We start from the raw sequence: 20,745 nt of genomic DNA, 5'->3' as shown, positions 1-20,745 counted from the left end.
ATTTCAGTATATTAAATTTTGACAATAGATTTCGTTTGATAATTTGAGCGATACGTGTAAATATATTCACAAAAACCGATGTTTATTTTAAACATCACATCCCGTCGTCCAGCTCTTTGACATAAGCATGGAATCGCTATATGTAAATAATGACCATGTTGAATTCAGTTTTATTTTTTATATGCACATCAAACAAATATTGATCGGTATCACACAAAATGACCGCATAACCAGTCATCATCGGTTTTTGAATTTTGTGGTTATAGTACTGATAGGAAAACAAAGAATTTGTTTGCTTTAATTCGAATTGATCAGGTGGGTTTTGATGAAAAACTCAATATTTATTTTAGCTTAACATAACAGTAATCAATAGTAGTCATCATTATCATTTTCTTCAAATATATTACTATGCTGCGTCTTTGTTTGCATTTTGTCTATTATGTTTCGATCTTGGTCGATCTTTCGATATTATGGATGAATCATGGTATCCTTTAGCTTTAGATACATGTCTCTTTTTTAGCAGTCATTCATTATGTCTGTTAGTTGGTGCCGTATAATAAAAAATGCATACTTATTTATATTCTTAATTTTTTTTTGTCTGTCCCAATTCAAACCGATTATGGTATATTTCGTCGGCTTCTTCACATATCCGTCAATTATTATTAGTCCAAGTAATGAAGCTTAAAATAGGACAAAACCTCGCAATTTTTACGGAATGGATCGATTTGCTTGAAAATTTGACAATAAGTAGTGGATAGTCCAAAGATCAAAATCTATATGATGCCGAAAGGCGCTTTTACCATGGGGGTGGTTGCCACCCCATGTAGGGAATGAAAATTTTTTATTATATTTTGACCGCAAAAGTTGGTAAAAACATTCATTCTAAGCAAAAAACGTTATATACATTTTTTTTGATAAAATTAATAGATTTCGATTTATTCGCTATCGAAAGTGTTAGTTTTATATAAAAAAAATCAATGTTTTAAATCAGTTTTCTGCAAATAACTCAAAAGTTTTTGTTTTATCAAAACTAATGTGCCTAACAAAAATGTATCTTGTGAAAAAATCAACAAACCCGTTTTTTTTAATTTTCTTTAAGACCAATAGTAATCGAGCTATACTTTATTATATGCTAGCTCTTGTTCGTCAAATGCTAAATACTGTAGTATCAAAGTCAAAAGACAGGAAAACTATGCATTTCTCGAGGATAAAATGTTTAAACTAATTTGAAGTATTTAAAAATATCTATCTCAGAAATAAAAAACAAGTCTTTAGCTCAAAAATTAAGAGGCTTATAATAAAAAGAATGTCAGTCCCTATGTTTTCGGCGAAAAAGTGATCGGAAGCAAACATTTAATCACCACCCTAATTAAAATTAGTCATTGATCTTATTTGATCTTCTTTATTTATGTATTATTAATAGGTTTTAAAACTTTAACCGGCTTAGAATAATTAGTTAAAAAAAAAGAATTCAAAAGCGAACAACGAATTTTTGGAGTTAGGTAAAAATTCCCTTTTCTTCAGAATAGAAAGAGTAGCATCAGAGATACGAAGAAATATTTAAATATGAAATTGTAGCTTATTTAATTCCCAAGAATTTCTTTTGAAAATTTTTTTTACTGCAAAAATTGAGTAAGAGATTGACAATTATATCTGGTACTAACATGCAAAAACCACCTTTACCAATCCTTTCAAAGTCACCACTTTTTACGACTGAGGATTTTAAAAGGATTTAATATTAATAGCCTTATAGACCTTGTCAAAAAAACCTACAAAATTCCTTTTCACCAAACTTTCTAAGATAAAAATTAAAAAGGTTACGGTTAAAAAATCAATATATTTTTTTGACAAAAAAAGGAGAAATCCAATTGGAAGCATAATAATGTAAGTTAGCGGTGTTTTTTTTTCATTGGCCTCATGCCAATTTGGCCTTCTTTATTTATGTATTATTAATATATTCTAGAAGTTTGACTTGCTTAGAATGATTAGTTTTTAAAAAAATTGGAGTTAAATAAAAGCGAATAACGACTTTTGAAGTTTGGAATAAAATTACTTTTTTTCGTAATAGACAGCTTAGCATCAGATATACGATAAATGTTTTAATATGAAACTGTAGGTTATTTAATTCCCCAGAAATTTGTTTCAAAAAATTTTTTCTACGGCGAAAATTGAGTGAATGGTAAATATATCAATAAATCAAAAAGTATTAATTTTATGAAAAAAATGTATAGAACATTTTTTGCTTGTAATGAACGTTTTATCAACTATTGCAGTCAAAATATAATAAAAAAGAATGTGTGTGTACTTTGTACGCACGTAAGAAGTTATACTTCTATTATATAATTTCAAAGAAATAAATATACTTAACAGGTTCTTTGTATTTTATTTAAATATTAAACGAACTTTCCTACCTACCACTTTTAAAAAATTTTTATTAAAACGATACCAAAAATTAAAAAAAAAAAAAAAGAATATGAATCGTCCGGGATTTGAACTCGGGACCACTCGATCTCCGGCACACGCTCGACCACTGAGCTATTTTCCTTTTGCTTTAACAGGTTACAAGATTTCTCATACATACTGACAAATTTAATAGACCAAAAGTGAAGTATACAAAAATACTTTAAATATACTTACTATTATTATAAAATATCTTATTCCCGAGGAAGACAAATCCAGAGGCACAAAAATTATAATAAATAATACATTTATTAAAAACACTGATATATCCTTTTAATGACTTATTTGCGCTGACAGCACTGATACATACTGTTGTGATCTGCTTTCTATTACTTTTATATTAATTATTATTTATTTGATCAACTATTTAATTAACGCAAATCATACATAAAAATATTAAGAAAAATCTCAGGGTGCCTTTTGTCAAAACAAATTTAATTAAATTCTCTTAGGTTATACTTATCCTTTCTCGTGGCTTCAGTATCTCTTAGTTGATCCTTATCGGGATAAAATAGGAAAAAGGAAATAAATAGAAAAATCATAAATAAACACATACAAATACCTTTATTATCAAAAGCAATGCTCTGTAAATTTATCAATTAAATTCTGTGGGCATAATTGTCCAAATAAAACCTTTATTATATAAATTAATCTAATTCAAAAATTCAAAAAAAAATATTTATTGCTTTGTTCTTGATACCATTAATAAAACAAGCTAAACAAACAAATTTGGTATTCGCAAAATTACTTATACTTCCTATTAAATTTTTGAAATGTTGGAATCTTAAATGCATATGCTTTTACGTAAAACAATTACCTTCTGATTATAAATAAAATCTATCACATGGGTTATTGACTGACCTTTTTGATTCACACACAATGATGTCTCCTCTTGACCCAAACAGCTCATCCTTGTTGATTATGTTAGGCTACCAATCAAAGCCCTCTCCGTTCTCAGCAAACAATGCAGCAGGATACCAGCAACTATTTCTCCAAAACACAAGCCAGGCCTCTTTTTGCCAGTACTCGTTCAATAAACTCCAAAACTCTCTTCTCTCTTTCTCTCAACAATAATCTACTGAGACCCAAGTATCTTTTTTACTTGGTGTCACAAATAATTTTAATAACGATAATTCTTGTAACTTACTCTCTTGGACTTTACAGAATCAAAGAGGTATTTCTTCTCGATTTGAGTCTCTCGTTCCACCTTTCAGCTACTCTCCCTATCAACACAATCACTAGTACTTGCTTCTGAACCACTCACGAAAACTTTTGACTGCTCCTTTCGGATGCCGGTAACACAATGATCTTTTCTTTTCCAAACTGTCTCAACATTCAAACAAAACTTTCCCCATTCCAAATTTCCAAGCCAATCAGAAACATTTCTCTCTCCCCATTCTTTTTTTCATTCGAAAACCCACTCATACTTTCAAAATTATTCCTACCATCATACTATTTACTTTCGGGAAATTCTACAAAATTTACTCGGGGTTAAACAAAAAGATTAAAAAAATTCCAAACTTTCTTTACCTTAATTTTCTAAGAACTAATTACCTATGGCTTCTATCTTTCCCGTAATAAACAATCGGTTTAAAATACTAATCATAAATAACTTTCACTTCACTTTTATTTACAAAAATGTTTTTAATATTCTTCATGGAAAAATTCATTAACCCGCCATTACACGCGCTATGAGGGAATCCCTCACCATATTTGTTTATAACCAATGAAATTGTGTAAACTAATACGATAACCTTAAGCACCCAGGAATGCCTTTAGCATGGTTCATGAGAGGGTATGAAAAAGTTATAGAATATTTCAGGCGGTCAGTGTGCTGTGTGATAGTTGAAAGAAGAGACATTCCTCTTTTAAGTGAGGGAATTCCTCACTGCGCGTGCAATCACGGTGAAATCACGTTTCTGTTATCTCAAAGAAACTTTCAGGTTTTTATTTAATATTTAGGTAGGTTTAATTAAAATATGATTGTTTGGATTAGGTTAGGAACAGTGGCACACCGAGGGGGGTTTGGGGGTTAAAATCCCACCCAGAGCATATAGAAATATATATAAAAGAAAGTAGGAAAATGTAACTTGTCTTTTACAAATAATACAAAAAACTTTCGCTGTCCAAGCAAACCCCCCCCTCTCCAGAGGAAAATTCTTCTAGGGGCGCCACTGGTTAAGAACCGATTTTTAAATTTACCTATTCTAATTGGGAAATAAGCCACAATTTAACTTGAAAAATTAATTTTATTGACGTTTCGAATTCCACCTCGGACGTCGTTATCGAAATACAAAATATTAATAGTTAATTACATAAATGCCACAAAGAAATAGCTTCAGAACAGTTGTTAATTTTAATTTGTATTTTTAGTAAAATGAATTCGCGTAAAGAACGTTAATTTCTTCAGTGGCTTGCTGAAATTGAAAATTAAGAAAATTTGCTTTTGATCTATATTATTTTTACTTTTGTTTTGTTAAATTAATAAAAAAATTGGTTTACGAGACTTTCTATAATATGTGAGTACAACCCATTTTATATTTATACAGGTTGACATTCATTCTTCCTCGAAATAAGTCGAATTGATGTAGGTGAGGGCGACGCTCATACGCGTGCAACCACGTCACAATAGAAGACGCGTGTAACGGCGGGTTAAGGAGAAACCACCTCTCGTTGAAAGCTAACTTCTAATAAATATTTACAAATGAATATACAGGGTGTATCAAATTTATGTGCCCGCGTTATATTAAAAAAAATAAAAAATTTTATTCTATCTTTGATTGATAAATTGAAACACAATAATACATATCTTGAAAGATTAGCAACGAACTACATACTGTCTGTGTGCGCATGCGGCCGGGAATTATAAAATTTCACTCTCGATCGTAAAGAAGTATAACTTCAACAATTTTCACCCCCGAGATGGGGTGGCAAACACTCCTATGGTAAAAGCGCCTTTAGGCATCATATAGATTTTGATCCTTGGACTATCCACTACTTATTCTCCTCAAATTTTCAAGAAAATCGATCCATTCTGCAAAAATTGCGCGGTGAAAAGCTTCGGTTCCTGGACTATATCTCCCATATTTTAATGCTCTTACTTGATATTTTAAGGAAAAAAACGGAGAAGTCCAAGCAGGTTTCACAGCGGGGAAAGCATGCTTAGATCACATTTACACGGTTCAACAACTACTTAATAGAAAAAACAAAGGCTTAAATAGATACGTCCATCTGGCCTTTGGAAATCTTAAGAAAGCGTATGAGTCTATACCTAAAACCAAGCTATGGGAAGCAATGGAAGACATCCAACTTGCACGAATATTAATAAGGAAGTAAAAGCACTCTATATGAATAAAAAAGTAGCTACCAAAACGGGCAATAGAATATGCAGTCCATTTAAGACGACAAAGTGACTACTACAGGGCTGCTCCACATCTCCTACACTTGTCAAAATATTCCTGAAAAAAAACCCATGGAAAAGAAGTGTGAAGGAATGGATATACCAGAAAGGAACGAATATCTATATACACAAGTGTTGCTGATGACCAAATAGTGATCGCACGAGACGAAGATAGCCTCAGTTTTATGATCAGAAAACTGAAACAAGAATATACGAAGAATAGGATGGAAATAATCCTAAAGCAAACTGAACAGCTAAAAATGGAAAATACAGAAATAAAGCAGTTGGAAATAGACGAAATCAAAGGAACGCACAAGTACAAGTATTTAGGTTCCATAATACCAAACTACGGAACAACGGAAAAAGATATAAAAAATAGACTAGGACAAACAAGAGACTGCATACGAAAATTAAACCGGTACTGTGAGGGAAGAATATCAACATAAAAACAAAAAGAAGAATATATTATAATACCATGACAAAAAGTAACCTTTTTATGGGTGTGAAAATTGGACAATAAGTAATAAGAAAACCAAAAACAAAATAAAAGCAACAGAGATGGAATTCCTAAGGAGAAGCTGCAGGTTAATAAGAAGAGATAAAATAAATAACATAGAGATTAAGAAAATATTGGGAATTAACTCATATATAATACTACATTGCACATCGACAACATTAACCTGGTACGGACATGTCAGAAGTGCACACCAAAATCGTTGGACAAATAGAATAACAGAGTGGGGCCCGATAGGTATAGAGGCAGACCCCGAAGATCTTTCAGAGATGAAGTGGCCGAAGCAATGGAAGAAACAAATATACAGGAAGGGGAGTGGCTAAACCGAAATAACGGGATAACGGTTGTGTGAAGAAATGCAGTAAAAACTGTCGGAATCCTTAATGTATATACTTAATAGTGTTAAGGCTCTTGTTTATCTACTATGTTGATTACGACTGGAGCATTTTAGTATGGCTGTTTTTTATATAACCAATTGTTCCAAAGCTTATTAAGAAGTTATGTGTCAGTTGGCCCAAAACCGGGGCTTTTAGACAATAAAATGATAAAAACAAATGATTTTTCAAATCGAAATGCCAATTTTAAAAACAAAAAGGATTTCCGACGCCGGGAATCGAACCCGACTGGGTGAAAGCCAGGAGCCAGGTATTCTAACCACTTGGCCATTGTGGATATTTTTTTTAGGCATCCATTTTATTGCAATCTATTTTATAAAAAATAATAAACAATACATATTATGAGTGTTAAGAGTGTGACACAATCAGTATTCACCCAGTAGTGAATACCTCAAAGAGTACAATAAAGAGTGAATTAGTAAAGTTATTAATACATTAATTGAATTGTGGATATAAGGCACTGAGATAAATATTTGACATATATAAGTTGTGGGGTTTTTCCATCTACTTTCATATTTTATCTTTTCTTGCCTGAAAGCCCCGGAGTCCGCCAGCTAGAATAGAATAGAATAGAAATATGCTTTATTGTCATGAAAAATTGTACAATTTTATCGACAAAGCTTACAAAAAGTAAAGAAAACAAAACAATAACAATTTAATTTACTAAAATTACATAAATCGTCAGTATAAATTAAAAAAATAATAATAATGAAGTTAAACAGTTAATCAATTGCAAAATTTAAAAATTTAAATAAATTGCAAATTGCTTAGTCTACCTAGTAATTAAGTTTAAAAGTTAAGCTACTGCATATGACACCCAAATACAGATGAAAAATAATAATAAAAATACCACTTCTGCAAAGGGTACTGTTTTTTTCTTAGTTATTGATTAAGAAAATCTTCTACTAAATATGGTCTTTCTAATAGGTAGGCTTTTGTCAGTTTACGGAATTTGGGGAAAGATGCTGCAGACTTAAGTTATAGAGGGAGATGGTTGTAAAGTTTTCTTGCGGAATATAATATAGATTTCTTTACTAACTCAGATGACGGGGTCGGTAAATAGACGTCAAAGGTAGAATTTTTCGTGAAGTAGTCATGATTAGGTCTTGGTGGAAAGACATGTAGATGTTTACGAATTAATCAAACAGTTTCTAAAATATACAAAGATGGAAGGGTTAAAATTCCGTGATCTTTGAAGTAACTTTTGCAATGTATTGTTCTTCTGAGACCAAACAGATATTTTATTGCTCTTTTTTGTAATTTGAAAATAACATCGAATTGGGCAGCTGTACCAGAACCCCAAAAAGTAGACCATAACGAAGATGTGACTCGAACAAAGAAAAATATGTTATTTTGGAAGATGCTAAATTGAGCTCATTCCAAACAGATCTTATAGCATAGCAAGCTGAAGATAGTTTCTTCCTTAACAAATCGATATGGAGGGACCATTTAAGGTTGCTGTCTAAAAAAATACCAAGAAATTTTACAGAATCAACAGTACTGATCTGGCTGTTATTAAGAGGTAAGGGTTGGAGAGCTCCTTTATAAGATAATGCTACTGTTATATCTACGTTAAAAGAGAGTAAATTAGAGTCAAACCAGGTTTTTATTGTAAGTAGATCAGAAGTTATAGTAGCATGAAGAGTTGCAATATTTGAGTTGCTCCAAGTGATACTGGTATCATCAGCAAAAAGAAAGATTTTTCCATCGATTTTTAAACTAGTAATGTCATTAATAAAGATAAGGAAAAGTAGAGGACCCAATACTGATCCTTGAGGTACCCCACATACAATGTTTTTGAGACTAGAGTCTGTATCATTTTCTCTACGCAGTTGTTTCCTATCATCCAAGTAAGATTAGAACCAATTCAAGGAAATACCTCGAGTTCCGTAGAAAATTAGTTTTTTTATTAAAATGTTGTGATTTACACAATCAAAAGCTTTGGCGTAGTCACAAAAAACGGTGGCAGTGTGAAGATTATTGTTCAGTGCTTAATAAACTTCATGTAGTACAGAAAACATGGCATCAGCGGTGCATTTATTATTTAAATGCACCACTGCACAATGTTTGATAAAGAAAATGTCTGCTGACAGACATTTTCTTTATCAAACAAGTACTATCTACCAAAATAAATTCATAGAATCCATGCTAAAATCACCGTACGAATTTGACACTACCACACAGACTATAAATTAATTAGCCAAAATAAATTCATAGAATCCATGCTAAAATTACGGTACGAATTTGACACTACCACACAGACTATAAATTCAAATGTAATTTTACAAGAAAATAGTTTCAGAACCATATTAAACCAACAGTTTGTACACCGTTGAATATTTCAATTATTATTGTACACAAGTACTAACATACTGCCTGTCTATTTACCTGCCATTTAATTCACTTCCGAAAATCACATTGCAATACACAAACACAAATTTCACAGACAAATAATGCAGAAACACACAAAATACTCAGATTTTGATTCTGGAGGGCACACAAATCCTTCAGTTTTTTAAAATAAAAGCATGCTTGTCGTCTACAAGACAAGACATGTTATTCAACCGTCATGTCAGTTGTGAAAAGAAACTAAAAGTTGTTTCGATTTCCCCAGTGGATATCGGAACGTCAAATATTATTTAAAAATGTAACGTTCACTACAATCAATAATAATTGGAGATTGATCCCATATAGCCACATGCCACAATAAAACAGTTTCAGAACGTTGTTATCAAGATAGCAGTGACTTAAATTTTAAACCAAACTAACTTTTGCTTTTGATCTAGAGGTGACCTCCACCTTTTGTCGGTGGCGGCAAAATATATCTTCAAAATAAGTTTGCAAATTGATAAAATTACTAATTCTAAGCAACTTTTGTTCTATAGCGTTGTTTCACTAAGTTTATACTTTTCGAGTTATTTGCGAGTGAATATATTCATTTTTCTACAACTAAACCACGTTTTAAACTGTTTTTCGCAAATATCTCAAAAAGTAAGTATTTTATCGAAAATAAAATATTCTTTTATTCAAAAAATATAGATTATAAAAAAGTCAAAGAAACGGTATATGCATGAGGTCTCTAGACCTCGAAGTAGCAGAATTGCAGCCAATGAAATAATATAGGTTCATATTTGTCACATTCCAAGTCGAATATTTCAAAGTGAAATAACCAAAAAATGAAGCAATTTTTGAGGAAAACTGACTTCAATTTTTTGGAAAAAGCTTTGGTTTTGGTTTCTTTTTGTGAAGTTTCTATCATCAAAAGTTAGCAAGTTACGCTAAAAATAAAGTTGGTCCCTATTTTGGTAAGAAAATCGTGAAAATTCCCTCCTAATTAATATACCAAATGAAAGGAATCGTTGCCGCGTAACAAGTTACTTTACTTATGCATTGTTTATATTATGTCTAAATTTCAACTTTATTCCTCAAAGGACCAACTTTATATTCTAGATATTAATGGGTTTATATTAAATGTAAGTTTTAACTTTATTCCTCAAGGGACCAACTTTATTTTGAGTGTAACTTGCTTACTTTTGATGCGAGAAACTTAAAAAAAAAAACAAGAATAAATAACTTTTTTTAAATACTTTAAAAAAGTTGATGAGTTTTCTCCGAATAGTGCTTACTTTTTTGAGTATTTCTCGTTGAAATATTTGATTTGGAATTTGACGAATATGAATCTATTTTTGATTAGCTACAACTCTGCTTCTACTGGTTCCAGAGAACTCATGCATACACAATTTTTTTCACAATTAGGCTATATTTTCTGCTTCTGCTAATAATGTTTGTTTCGATTAAATAGTTACCTTTTTAGTTATTTGCGAAAAACCTTCTAAAAACGTGTTTTTTTCTTGAACAATAAACATTTCACTCGCAAATAACTCAGAGAGTATTGACTTAGTGAAAAAACGCTATAGAACAAAAGTTGCTTAGAATTGAGTCAGTTTATCCACCGTCGGACTTATTTTGAACCTATATATTTTTACCCCCCGAGAAGGGGTGAAACTCACCTTCAGGGAAAATCACAGATGGACACAATATCACTTTTTTTCTTTGACCTATATTAGCTATTTGCATGCCGATTTCGATTTCATGTCAATCCAAGCGGTTTTTTTTTTAATTTGGAGCAAAAACTGTGAATAAGTTAATGACGACTGGGATAAGCCACAAATTATTTTACTTTAAAATAAGATTTGACGTTTCCAAAACGGAAAACTTTCTCGAAATACAAATTAAATAAGTTTTGTTTTTCTTACTTGGTAGGAAAAAATCATGCGAATAATAGATATTAACTATGTATCTGTACATCTACACATCGAATGTAATATTCTTTTAAAAATGTATTATTATTCTTCGAATAATAATAAATTATTAGCAAATAACAAATAACAGTAACAACATTTCTTTATCCGGTATTTTGAGAACATTTTCCGTAGCGGAAATCGAACCGTCAAAATAAACTTACTTTAAAGTAAAATTTTCTCCTACTCCCGGTAAAAATAGTAAGCTATATTAACATTCTACAAAAAAATAGCTTCAGAATAACCTAATTCTATTTTATAAACGACTACTGTAAGTTCACAAAAAACTTTAATTTACAATTAAAAAATGTATAAAAAAAAACTAAATTAAACGACATTCGTATTATCTTGCGCTCACTAACATACAGTGGTAAAAAACTTCAAAGCGAATTTTATATTTTCAGTTAAATACCTCCGAGAAGTGACTCCCTACTTCAGGAAAGCCAGTATCATATCAGAAGTGGGATGGGAGCTGCAGAGAGGTTTCCTTTCAGGAGTGCCCCCTGTGGTGCGGTCGCCTCAAAGGGCTGACACCAGATACCTGCCCCTTCAATTATGCCATCTGGCTAGGAACTTTAGATATCCTGATCCAGGTTAGTGACATTTTTTATCAATGGTATCCAACTAAAAATAAAAATTATTTATCGAATTTTTATTTAACAAATACTAATTTTCTTTAAAACCGTTTAATTGGCAAGGGTATAAATACTTACTGAAAAATTAAAACTTGTTCAAATATACATATAGTATAAAACAATCATGAAATAATTTTTAGTTTCTTTTTTGTTTTCCATTTCATACTTTTTTTACAGATTGTATCCTACAGGATACATTGCCAAAAAGTCAAGGTATAACGTTTAGTTAATTTTGAATGTTTAAAACACTTTGCTTGAATTATATAACATCAATAGGATTAAAATATAAAAGATTACTACTAATAAATGCTTTATTAAAAATAATTACAATTTAGTTTTATGGTAAGTCATAAAACAGTTCCTTTCAGAGACAATATATAGTCGTGAATTATATTTCTGACACATAAAGGTAGTTTGTCCTTTAGGACACAAACGACAAATTAAATGCAAGTTCTATACATTTTTTTACTATGATCATTCACAACAAAAAATATATTCAACTGTATTAATTTTGTAACACAAATAAATTCAGTAGTTTGTCAGTTTGACGGTTTGTTTACATATTGAGAACTGTCAAAGCGTATGTATTTGACTCGCCATTGGTCACTGCGCGTGTACCACCTTTATCGCTAATGACATATCGCGATTCTATTGGTTAAAAATCTGTATCTTAATGAAAATCTGTATCATGATGAAGTTCATTATGATACAGGTAGCGACATCATAATTGATATATGTATGAGAATAGAAAAAAAAAATAATAAAACCTCATTCACATCGAGCATTTTTTGTTTATTAATTACGAATTCCTTTTTTTATTTTAAGTTTATTGTATACAAAAGTTTGTTTTTATCTATTGAGGCAGTACGAAGTCTGTCGGGTCAGATTGTAAATATTCTATTCTAGGGTTTTTAAGTCTAATCTGTTTCATATTTTTGTTTTGATGAAATAATCTCATGCTTTTCCTTTTTTTTTGTTTTCTAGTTAAATAAGCATTACCGACTTCAAAAGCCTTATTTCGCATTTACATTTTTATATTGGATTTTCCGTTTACATTACGAAAATACAAATGTCACGACATATGTCACCTACCCGATACAAAATTTCACAACTTAAAGAAAAAACTCTCCAGTTGTGGCAGATCATCCATTTTGTTAAACGTGTTTGTATAACAACTTTAAAGAGCAACAGATCCCGATCCTAGTCACGCTTTTCGGTCCTATGCCGGTATACTATAAAATGTCACGGGCTTGATAAAATACACATGTTAAAATTCAAGCCCGCCTTTTACAATTCTTCATGGGCGTGTGTATCTTGCAGGAGAAAATATGGGGCATGTTAGAAGACAGAATTGTGGAACTTCGGAGAACTTTACTTAATGGGAATGCATTATTATATCATAAGATAAATAAATTTCAACTTTATTTTTGAAGTTTTTCAGCTATAATTACCTATACCCCATTCCACGAATATACGACCCTCTTGGATTATCGCGACAACGAATATTTTACTGTGCAAAATATGAAGAACGAAAGTCAATTGCAAATTATATTGTTGTTTATTGGAGTAATTATTAGAGCAAAATACTTTCGTACTTCTTATGTTACACACTAAAATATTCGTTGTCGCGATAATCCAAAACAGTCGTATATTCGTGGAATACACCATACACATAATATGTACCTACTTACTTATTTTTTTTCGTAACCGGAAAACTATAGTTTCTGAGCCTAGTATTGGGCTTTGTTCAATCGAGAGTATTTGCCGGCAGTTTGGGTAGGCTAGTAGATGTTCCATGTTCTGTGTTGCCCCGCAGTCACACTTCTCGTCATTCCCATAAGGTCTGTTCCAACCAACAGTCAAACTAGTCAGAAATCGTCAGCAAACAGTTGGCCAGTGCGAGAACATAATGCAGTGATAAGTGCTATCCCCTCTACTCGTATTGGTCGACTATTCGCTGATAGTTTCTGACTGGTTTGACCGCTAGTTAGAACAAGCCTATAGTGTTGCCCAAATGCAAGACCAAGACGAGACTTAGACAGTCTTGGTCTTGGTCTTGCAACAGTACACCTGGTCTTGGTCTTGGTCTTGGTATTGAGCTCCAGGTCTTGGTCTTGGTCTTGCAGCAAGAGTCTTGCAAGTCTCACCGTTGCCCATTAGCCTATTACATATCTTAGAATAACGTAACAGAGTAGGTAAATTTTAAGCTTAAATTATTTATTCGTTAACAATATCGTTGTAATAATATTGTTGCTAGAAGGTAAATTGTCGTTGTACCTATAGGTACCGGATACCGTACCGGTACCAATGAGTGTACCAATCAAACTGTGTTTTTTTCTGAAAGTTCGCATCATCCTGTGTAATATTCTAGCCTTTATAAAATACTGAAATTAAAACCCTACTACAGTCTTATATTTCTTAACACTCTGTTTTTTTTTTATTCATTCGCTTGGATAACAAAAAAGTTGGGTATTTTAATAACTAGCTATGTTTTTCATTAATACAGGCTGTTTTGAAATAAGTATGTCAAATGTTAAGGGGTAATTCTAAACAAACCGTATACACGTAGGTATGCGCGTCCTTGGTGAATATTAAAATCTTAATTGTATGTCAAAAATGCGTAATAACTACCTCTTAAAATCTACCAAATTTCATTCTCATATCTCGACCGGTTTTAGAGCAATAAATAAATCGTCAGTTTGTAAGAACAATTTTAACATCCCCTATTTCGGAAACGAAGCATTTGCGAGCATACGTTTAAAAGCAGACTAGTTACAAGAGACTAATTATTCCTTAAACTTTGCCCTACTTATTTAAAAACACCCTGTATTGATTAAAAAACAAAATGTTAAGAAAATATGAGGCTATAGTTGGGTTTTAATTTTAATAATTTTTAAACTAAAATATTCCATAGGGTGATGCGAACTTTGAGAAAAAAACACAGTTTGATTGGTACACCCGGTATACAATGACAATTTACCTGCCCAGCAATAGTATTATTACAGCGATATTATTAAAGAATAAGGCTATAACATATTAAAAAAATCACTTCAATCGGACAACCGGTTTAGGAAATTCAAGACATAAAAAATGACCCGTTTTTAAGGCGGTGCGTTAATTTCTTGGAGTAGTGTATATCACCAAACACAAAAAGTTACCAAAGAACAGTCGATTGATAAAACAAATGACTAATTTAATTTAACTACAGAAAAAACTGATATAAATGTGCTTTTGTCTTGCATACATTTCACTGTAATATTTCTTTGTTCAATGCCTCGGTAGACAGTATATTTATCATTATTAAATATTTCGTTATTTTGTTTACACGGTATGTATAGCCGGCATTATCTGCATTAATGTGTCTCTTTATTAATACTAAGTATTAGCCGCATTCTTTCAGCAAATTTTGTCTAACCGAATGAGGTCATTGCACAATCAACACAAAAAATATACATAATAGTCTTACTATTCTATATACCGATAAGATGTAATAGGTATATTTTTATCAACTACAGATTTTTAACGACATTATTGTCGGCATCGGAAGGTCGTAACGCAAGAATATTAATTTATGAATAAAGGCCGGCTATTCTTAAAACCTGGACAATTAATTTTAGAGCGAAGATGTCGTCTGCTGGGAAAGATTGTAAAAATATTTTATTTTCGCATTGTAATAATGATCTCTGAGTACGTGTCAAATGTGTCAAGTGTTATTTTAATATATTATTATATTTTGATTCGCTATGTATGTTTGTGGTATTGTTCGTAATGCGCATAGGTCAAATTTTCCAAATTTTTGTTAAAACATTTTTATGCCTCTCATAAAGTATCTAAGAATATACCCGAACTAATATACTCTCTAAAACGACCCTCAGTTCTAACGGCAAGACGCAAGAGTCTTGCAGGCTTAGTCTTGTTCTTGCTCAAATCTTGCACGGTAAGTCTTGGTCTTGGTCTTGCTCAAATTAGGCGGTCTGGTCTTGGTCTTGGTCTTGAAAAAACGCAAGAACAAGACCAAGACCGATTTTGGGCAACACTAATTCCCATTCAGCAGACTCCATTTAATAAGGTTTGACTTGGTTGGTGCTACGCCGGTTCCTAAACGGTTCAGTATGCGCCACGTTGACCAGTCGCTTGAATTCCTGCTTTGTGGTGTTTCTGTTAGTTGATAAAAGGATGGGGGTTCGTCTAGCAGGGCGCCAAGGAAACCTCTTTTTGATTCAAGTCTACCAGAATACGATACGTGGCCGAAACGGGGGTGCGGTTGTCGAAGGTTTGTTTGGATCTTTCGATGAATTTGTGGGCCATTCTACGGGAGTCAGGATCCGAGAGACCTGAAGCTTTATACAGTTTATCCAGGGGTTGTTCTCATACCTGTATTGGGTCTGAAAGTTTCGTTAAAAATAATATTTACTTTCTTGGCATGCACACATCTCTTCCATGCGGTCCATACCGGACATGCGTATTAAGCAATTGACAAGCATAGCGCGTGTGCTGTTGATTTTAATGCTGTGAGTTTGACGCGCTATTAAGTTTGCTGAGAAGGTTATTGCGCGCATCCACCTTTTTTGGATTTCTTCACAGTGGAACCTGTATGTTAATAAGTCGATGGTTAACAACGCAGATAATGTCCAAATATCTTGATTGTTGAGGAGGACGTTTTGAAGTTTTTGCGTTACTTTTTGTTTGATACTGGTGATATACTGATATATCATAATGTTTGTGTAATAAGTTCGGCTATCATTATTAGCTTAATGTAGATAATTTTCAAAATATTATGTGTTATTGGGGGAAAAATGTATTTTTTGAAAATTTATATGGACATACAACATAAGGGTCCTTACCGTTTGGACGTACAACATGGTGTAACCTAGATGAATAAAATAATGGTAGGGGAGTCCAAGCATGGATTTTTGCAGTTACTCGAGCGCGTCAGATTATCACATGGGGAGAAACGTTGTACCCTGCAGATCTACCTCTACCATATATTGGCTCTTAACACAGGGGAGTTCGTTCAGGGGGGTACGAAAAAAAATCTATCCTTAAAAATACTCGAAATTGTCAGATTAAGATAAGGTAAGTTAACTACATGCAAAAGTGTGTATATTTCAAAAATCTGACGATTTGAGCGGAGCGTACGGAAATGGGTGCGTCAAAAAGTTTTACAAAAAAAATCAAATATTTCGTGAAATGAACGTCAGATCGATAAACTAAAAACTACGTGTTCAATATTTTTTTAAAAATCTATCGAAAGATACCAAACATGACCCCCCACTGAGAGGCGTGGGGGATAAATTTAAAATTTTAAATACAAATTCCGCGATATTTCGCCAAATTAAAAATCAGATCGAAAAATTACAAAATACACTTATTCAATATTTTTGAAAACTATCGAATGGTACCAAACACGACCCCCCAAAGTGGGGTGGAAGGTTACTTTAAAATCTTAAATGGGAGCCCCCATTTTTTTATTGCAGATTAAGATTCTTTGCATAAAAATAAGCAACTTTTATTCGAAACATTTTTTCGAATTATGGATAGATGGCGCTATAATCGGAAAAAAGGATTGTTGGAAATGGAAAACTAAATTAAAAATGGGAAGTCCCAACTAAAATGGAAAATTTTACTTAACTTTTTTTGGTTTTAGGACCTAATAATCACAACCCAATAGGTCCCCAAAGCACTCGAGTGACTACACATTTAGCATACTTTGCTCCCCTGCCATAGTGAGTTTGTTAAAGTTCTCTTTATTTTATGCTTCAGTTGTTAAAACAAAAAGACACAACAGTAAAACACAAAAGCAATATACCTACAGTGATGAGCGCGCTTATAACTGGAAAACATAATACCTTGCGAAACAAAAAGAGATGAAACTAGTGGAGGTGGAAATAATCGATATAAACGTATTACGTTACATAGTTTCCCCCAGTTTCCCAACTTTAGACGTCTGTGACAGGAGTATTTTATAAAATTCTGTCACAGTGACAGTTGTCATACTCCTCTGATACGTCTAAAAATGGAAAACTATGTAATGTAATGTACAGTCGGAAAAATGAAAGATTACAATGAACGATCACATCAATCACTTATTTTGTATTTGCTGTCTTTTTCTATGAATAACAAACGTTTGTTATAGATAAAGACAGCAAATACAAAATAAGTGATAAGTGAAATGTATTATGTTTTTCATCTTTTGCGTTATTCTGCCGGTTATTAGCGCGCTCATCACTGTATTTTATTTACAATCATCTTCTTCATCTTCAGGGGTCCGCCAAGGTACAAGATCTTTTGTTTTTTTTATGTCGGAAGACTTTCAAAATACGTTTTGTAAACTGTTGGTATGATCTCCTTATTTAGTAAATACAATAAGTCTTTCTTTTTTGCCTCAGATATGAAAAGTCTTTTTGATATTTGGCTTTTAACTGTCCATGGAACTTGTGGAATTTGTTTAGTATGTCTTTTGTTTTGTTTTTACGACATCAAGCTCGAAAAAGGTTCATTAGTCAATGAATATTTATATTGAATAACAAATGGCCTTGTTTTTTCTAATCGGAACCACTTAACCTGGAGCCATTTTATTGCATCACTTAACCTATTGGTTTTCTTATTTTGGATTATAAGGGAAGCAAGATTCTGCAGGTCATAAAAATCTAAATAGTTCAGTCTACGTACTTCGTAGGGTTTTAGTTTGTATTGCCATGCTAATCAAAAGTGCCCATTCTTCGGTCGTGAATATCTTTTTGTGCTTACGGGCATGCTCAATTGTTATATGAACTGAGTCAGCTTCCGAATCAGAAAGGCCAGATTCCATAAACTTTAGGTCGATCGTTTTAAGATTGCCAATTTTTGCAACAGCGTATAGCATCGAAGCACAAACAAACTAGTTGCGGTTTTGCCCACCACACGTGTCTGAGAAAGTGGCTACATGTTCAACGGTTTCTGGCAAACTATACACATATTTTAAAAGGCATGTACATATCTCTGAGGCACCTTTGGAATCCTGGGTTTCATCCCACACATAGCAGTGCTAACTTAGATCAAATGACTCATAAATGGTAAAATTAAAAACTGAAAGTTTTCGTTTGTAATAAATCTGAACATCTGCAGAAAATGGCACTGTCAAAATTGCTTGTAAGTCAAACGTGATCGCTCTATAATTTACTGACTACTTTTACTTCAATGCTTTCTTCTTGTCTGCTTTTTTCATTGTCATAGCTTCGTCTTCCCTTTGCTTATGGAATTTCCATTTATTTTTCAAAGATGATTTGTCTGAGGCATTATAACAAATATTGCATGTAGAACATTAATCATTTTTGGGAATGTGGAAGGACAGCTGAGGATCATACTTCTTAAAAATGTATCTATAAATGTTAAAGGAAACCGGTGTAATTTTTTTCTGGGGAAATATTCGTCTTTTTACAATATGTACATAATGGAAAGGTTTAAGTTAGAAGCAACATAAAGTTTCTTTGTATCTATAAACAGACATACGAAAACTATGTGCAAACTATGCACAAACAAGATAAATATGTTATAATGTTATTAGCTTCGTCAAATCATCTAAAGAGCATAAATATTGCATGCCCGGACAAACAATATTAATTTACAGCCATGATAAGTTTGATCGCGTGAGCACTAATATTGTGTGTCCAAAACATACTATGTTTTTGCACGTCCAACGGAAATAATATGTCTGTGCAAGTTGGTTTAAAGTACAATGGGAAATACTATATTTTGGCAAGGCGGTTTTACCCATTTACAATCGTTCTGGACTTAAAATAATTATTATGCAGAACATTCATATGACCCTACTGAATATTCTTATGATGTTATCTTAAAATCAGCAAAATGTGGACCTACTATGTTTGTGCTGTAAACCATCGAAGTGGTCTAGTGACACTGCGAGGTATATTGGATTTTCGGTATGCTCTATCAAGGTGTTAATTCATTCAGGTGATGTTAACTTTCCACAGATCGGTCCAAAGAAATCGGTCAAACCATTCAAAAGTCACCGAGCTCAGAAATTTGACTCAATTTCTATTTAAAAATGGAAAAATATTTGTATGTGTATATGTAGAAAAGTTACACCAATCTGATTTTTTTTCTATGTTTCAAGAGGGGTCGGAGTCGTTTCAGAATTGGTGTAGTTTGTGACTTTTGAGCATCCATAAGCATGGAAAACCGCAACTAAGTACACCAAATAAATAGCGCTTAAGTTCAGCTTTCAAATGGTGCCTAAGTGGTCAGGACATACACACGGCTCAAAATAGCATCATTATAGCTTAGTATGATATATATAATTGCTCAAAATTTACTCAAAATGTCTGAAAAAATTATAATTTTTAAGAGCCAACAGTAGCGCGTCATCAATATTACTTCGGGAGATAGTAGCACACCTTTTTTCGGAAGTTCTGCGAATCTTTGGCAACAGTGCGTCCGGATTATTTGACATACCTACGATGAAGGCTGAATATTGTGACATTATACTCATAGGCGCGCTAAATGGAAGTAATAGAAAACAATTTTATTATAAGTAAATAATAGAAGGGGAGGAAAGTATGCTAAATTTGCAGTTACTCGAGCGTTATGGGGACCTATTGGGTTGTGAAGAGTAGGTCCTAAAACCGAAAAAAGCTAAGTTTGGTTTTTTATAAAGATGGGGCTTTCCATTTTTTAATTTAATTTTCCATTTCCAACAATCGTTTTTTCCACACATAACACTTATGTCCTTTTTTAAATATTTATGATGTCTGATGTGATGATGTATATAGATTAGCTATATTCTTCATTCAAGTATCTCTAAATCCTCTTGAATTTAATCTAATCTGCATAATAATGCAAATCAAAGTGCACTTGTTTATTCCAAAACCGCGAAGGAATACAAATAAAGCAATATACACGTTCACTGTCGTGATTTTCGTGTTTCCAAAATAAAAATATCAAGATGCGCTTCTGTAATGGAGCAACCAATAATAAGGTATTGTGAGAGCGGGAATTCCGCAGAACTTACGAGTGAGTATATCTGCAACTGACACGTCAG

At 32.5% G+C, this 20,745-nt stretch overlaps 1 protein-coding gene across 1 annotated transcript in view; it reads left to right on the top strand.

The window, feature by feature from the left end:
- The first annotated feature begins 11,041 nt into the window (after positions 1–11,041).
- LOC114333421 (beta-1-syntrophin-like) overlaps positions 11,042–20,745 on the top strand; it is a 539,330-nt gene continuing 529,626 nt past the window's right edge. Inside the window, exons 1-2 of the mRNA XM_050661825.1 lie at positions 11,042–11,090; positions 11,439–11,663. Of these exons, the coding sequence (XP_050517782.1) occupies positions 11,042–11,090; positions 11,439–11,663 (274 nt within the window). The remainder of the gene's footprint in view (positions 11,091–11,438; positions 11,664–20,745) is intronic.

The sequence above is a fragment of the Diabrotica virgifera genome, chromosome 1 (genome assembly GCF_917563875.1).
Source record: "Diabrotica virgifera virgifera chromosome 1, PGI_DIABVI_V3a".
NCBI classification, from domain to species: domain Eukaryota; kingdom Metazoa; phylum Arthropoda; class Insecta; order Coleoptera; family Chrysomelidae; genus Diabrotica; species Diabrotica virgifera.
The sequence above is the reverse complement of the archived record's forward strand: the minus strand, read 5'-3'. Positions and strand labels throughout refer to the sequence as shown.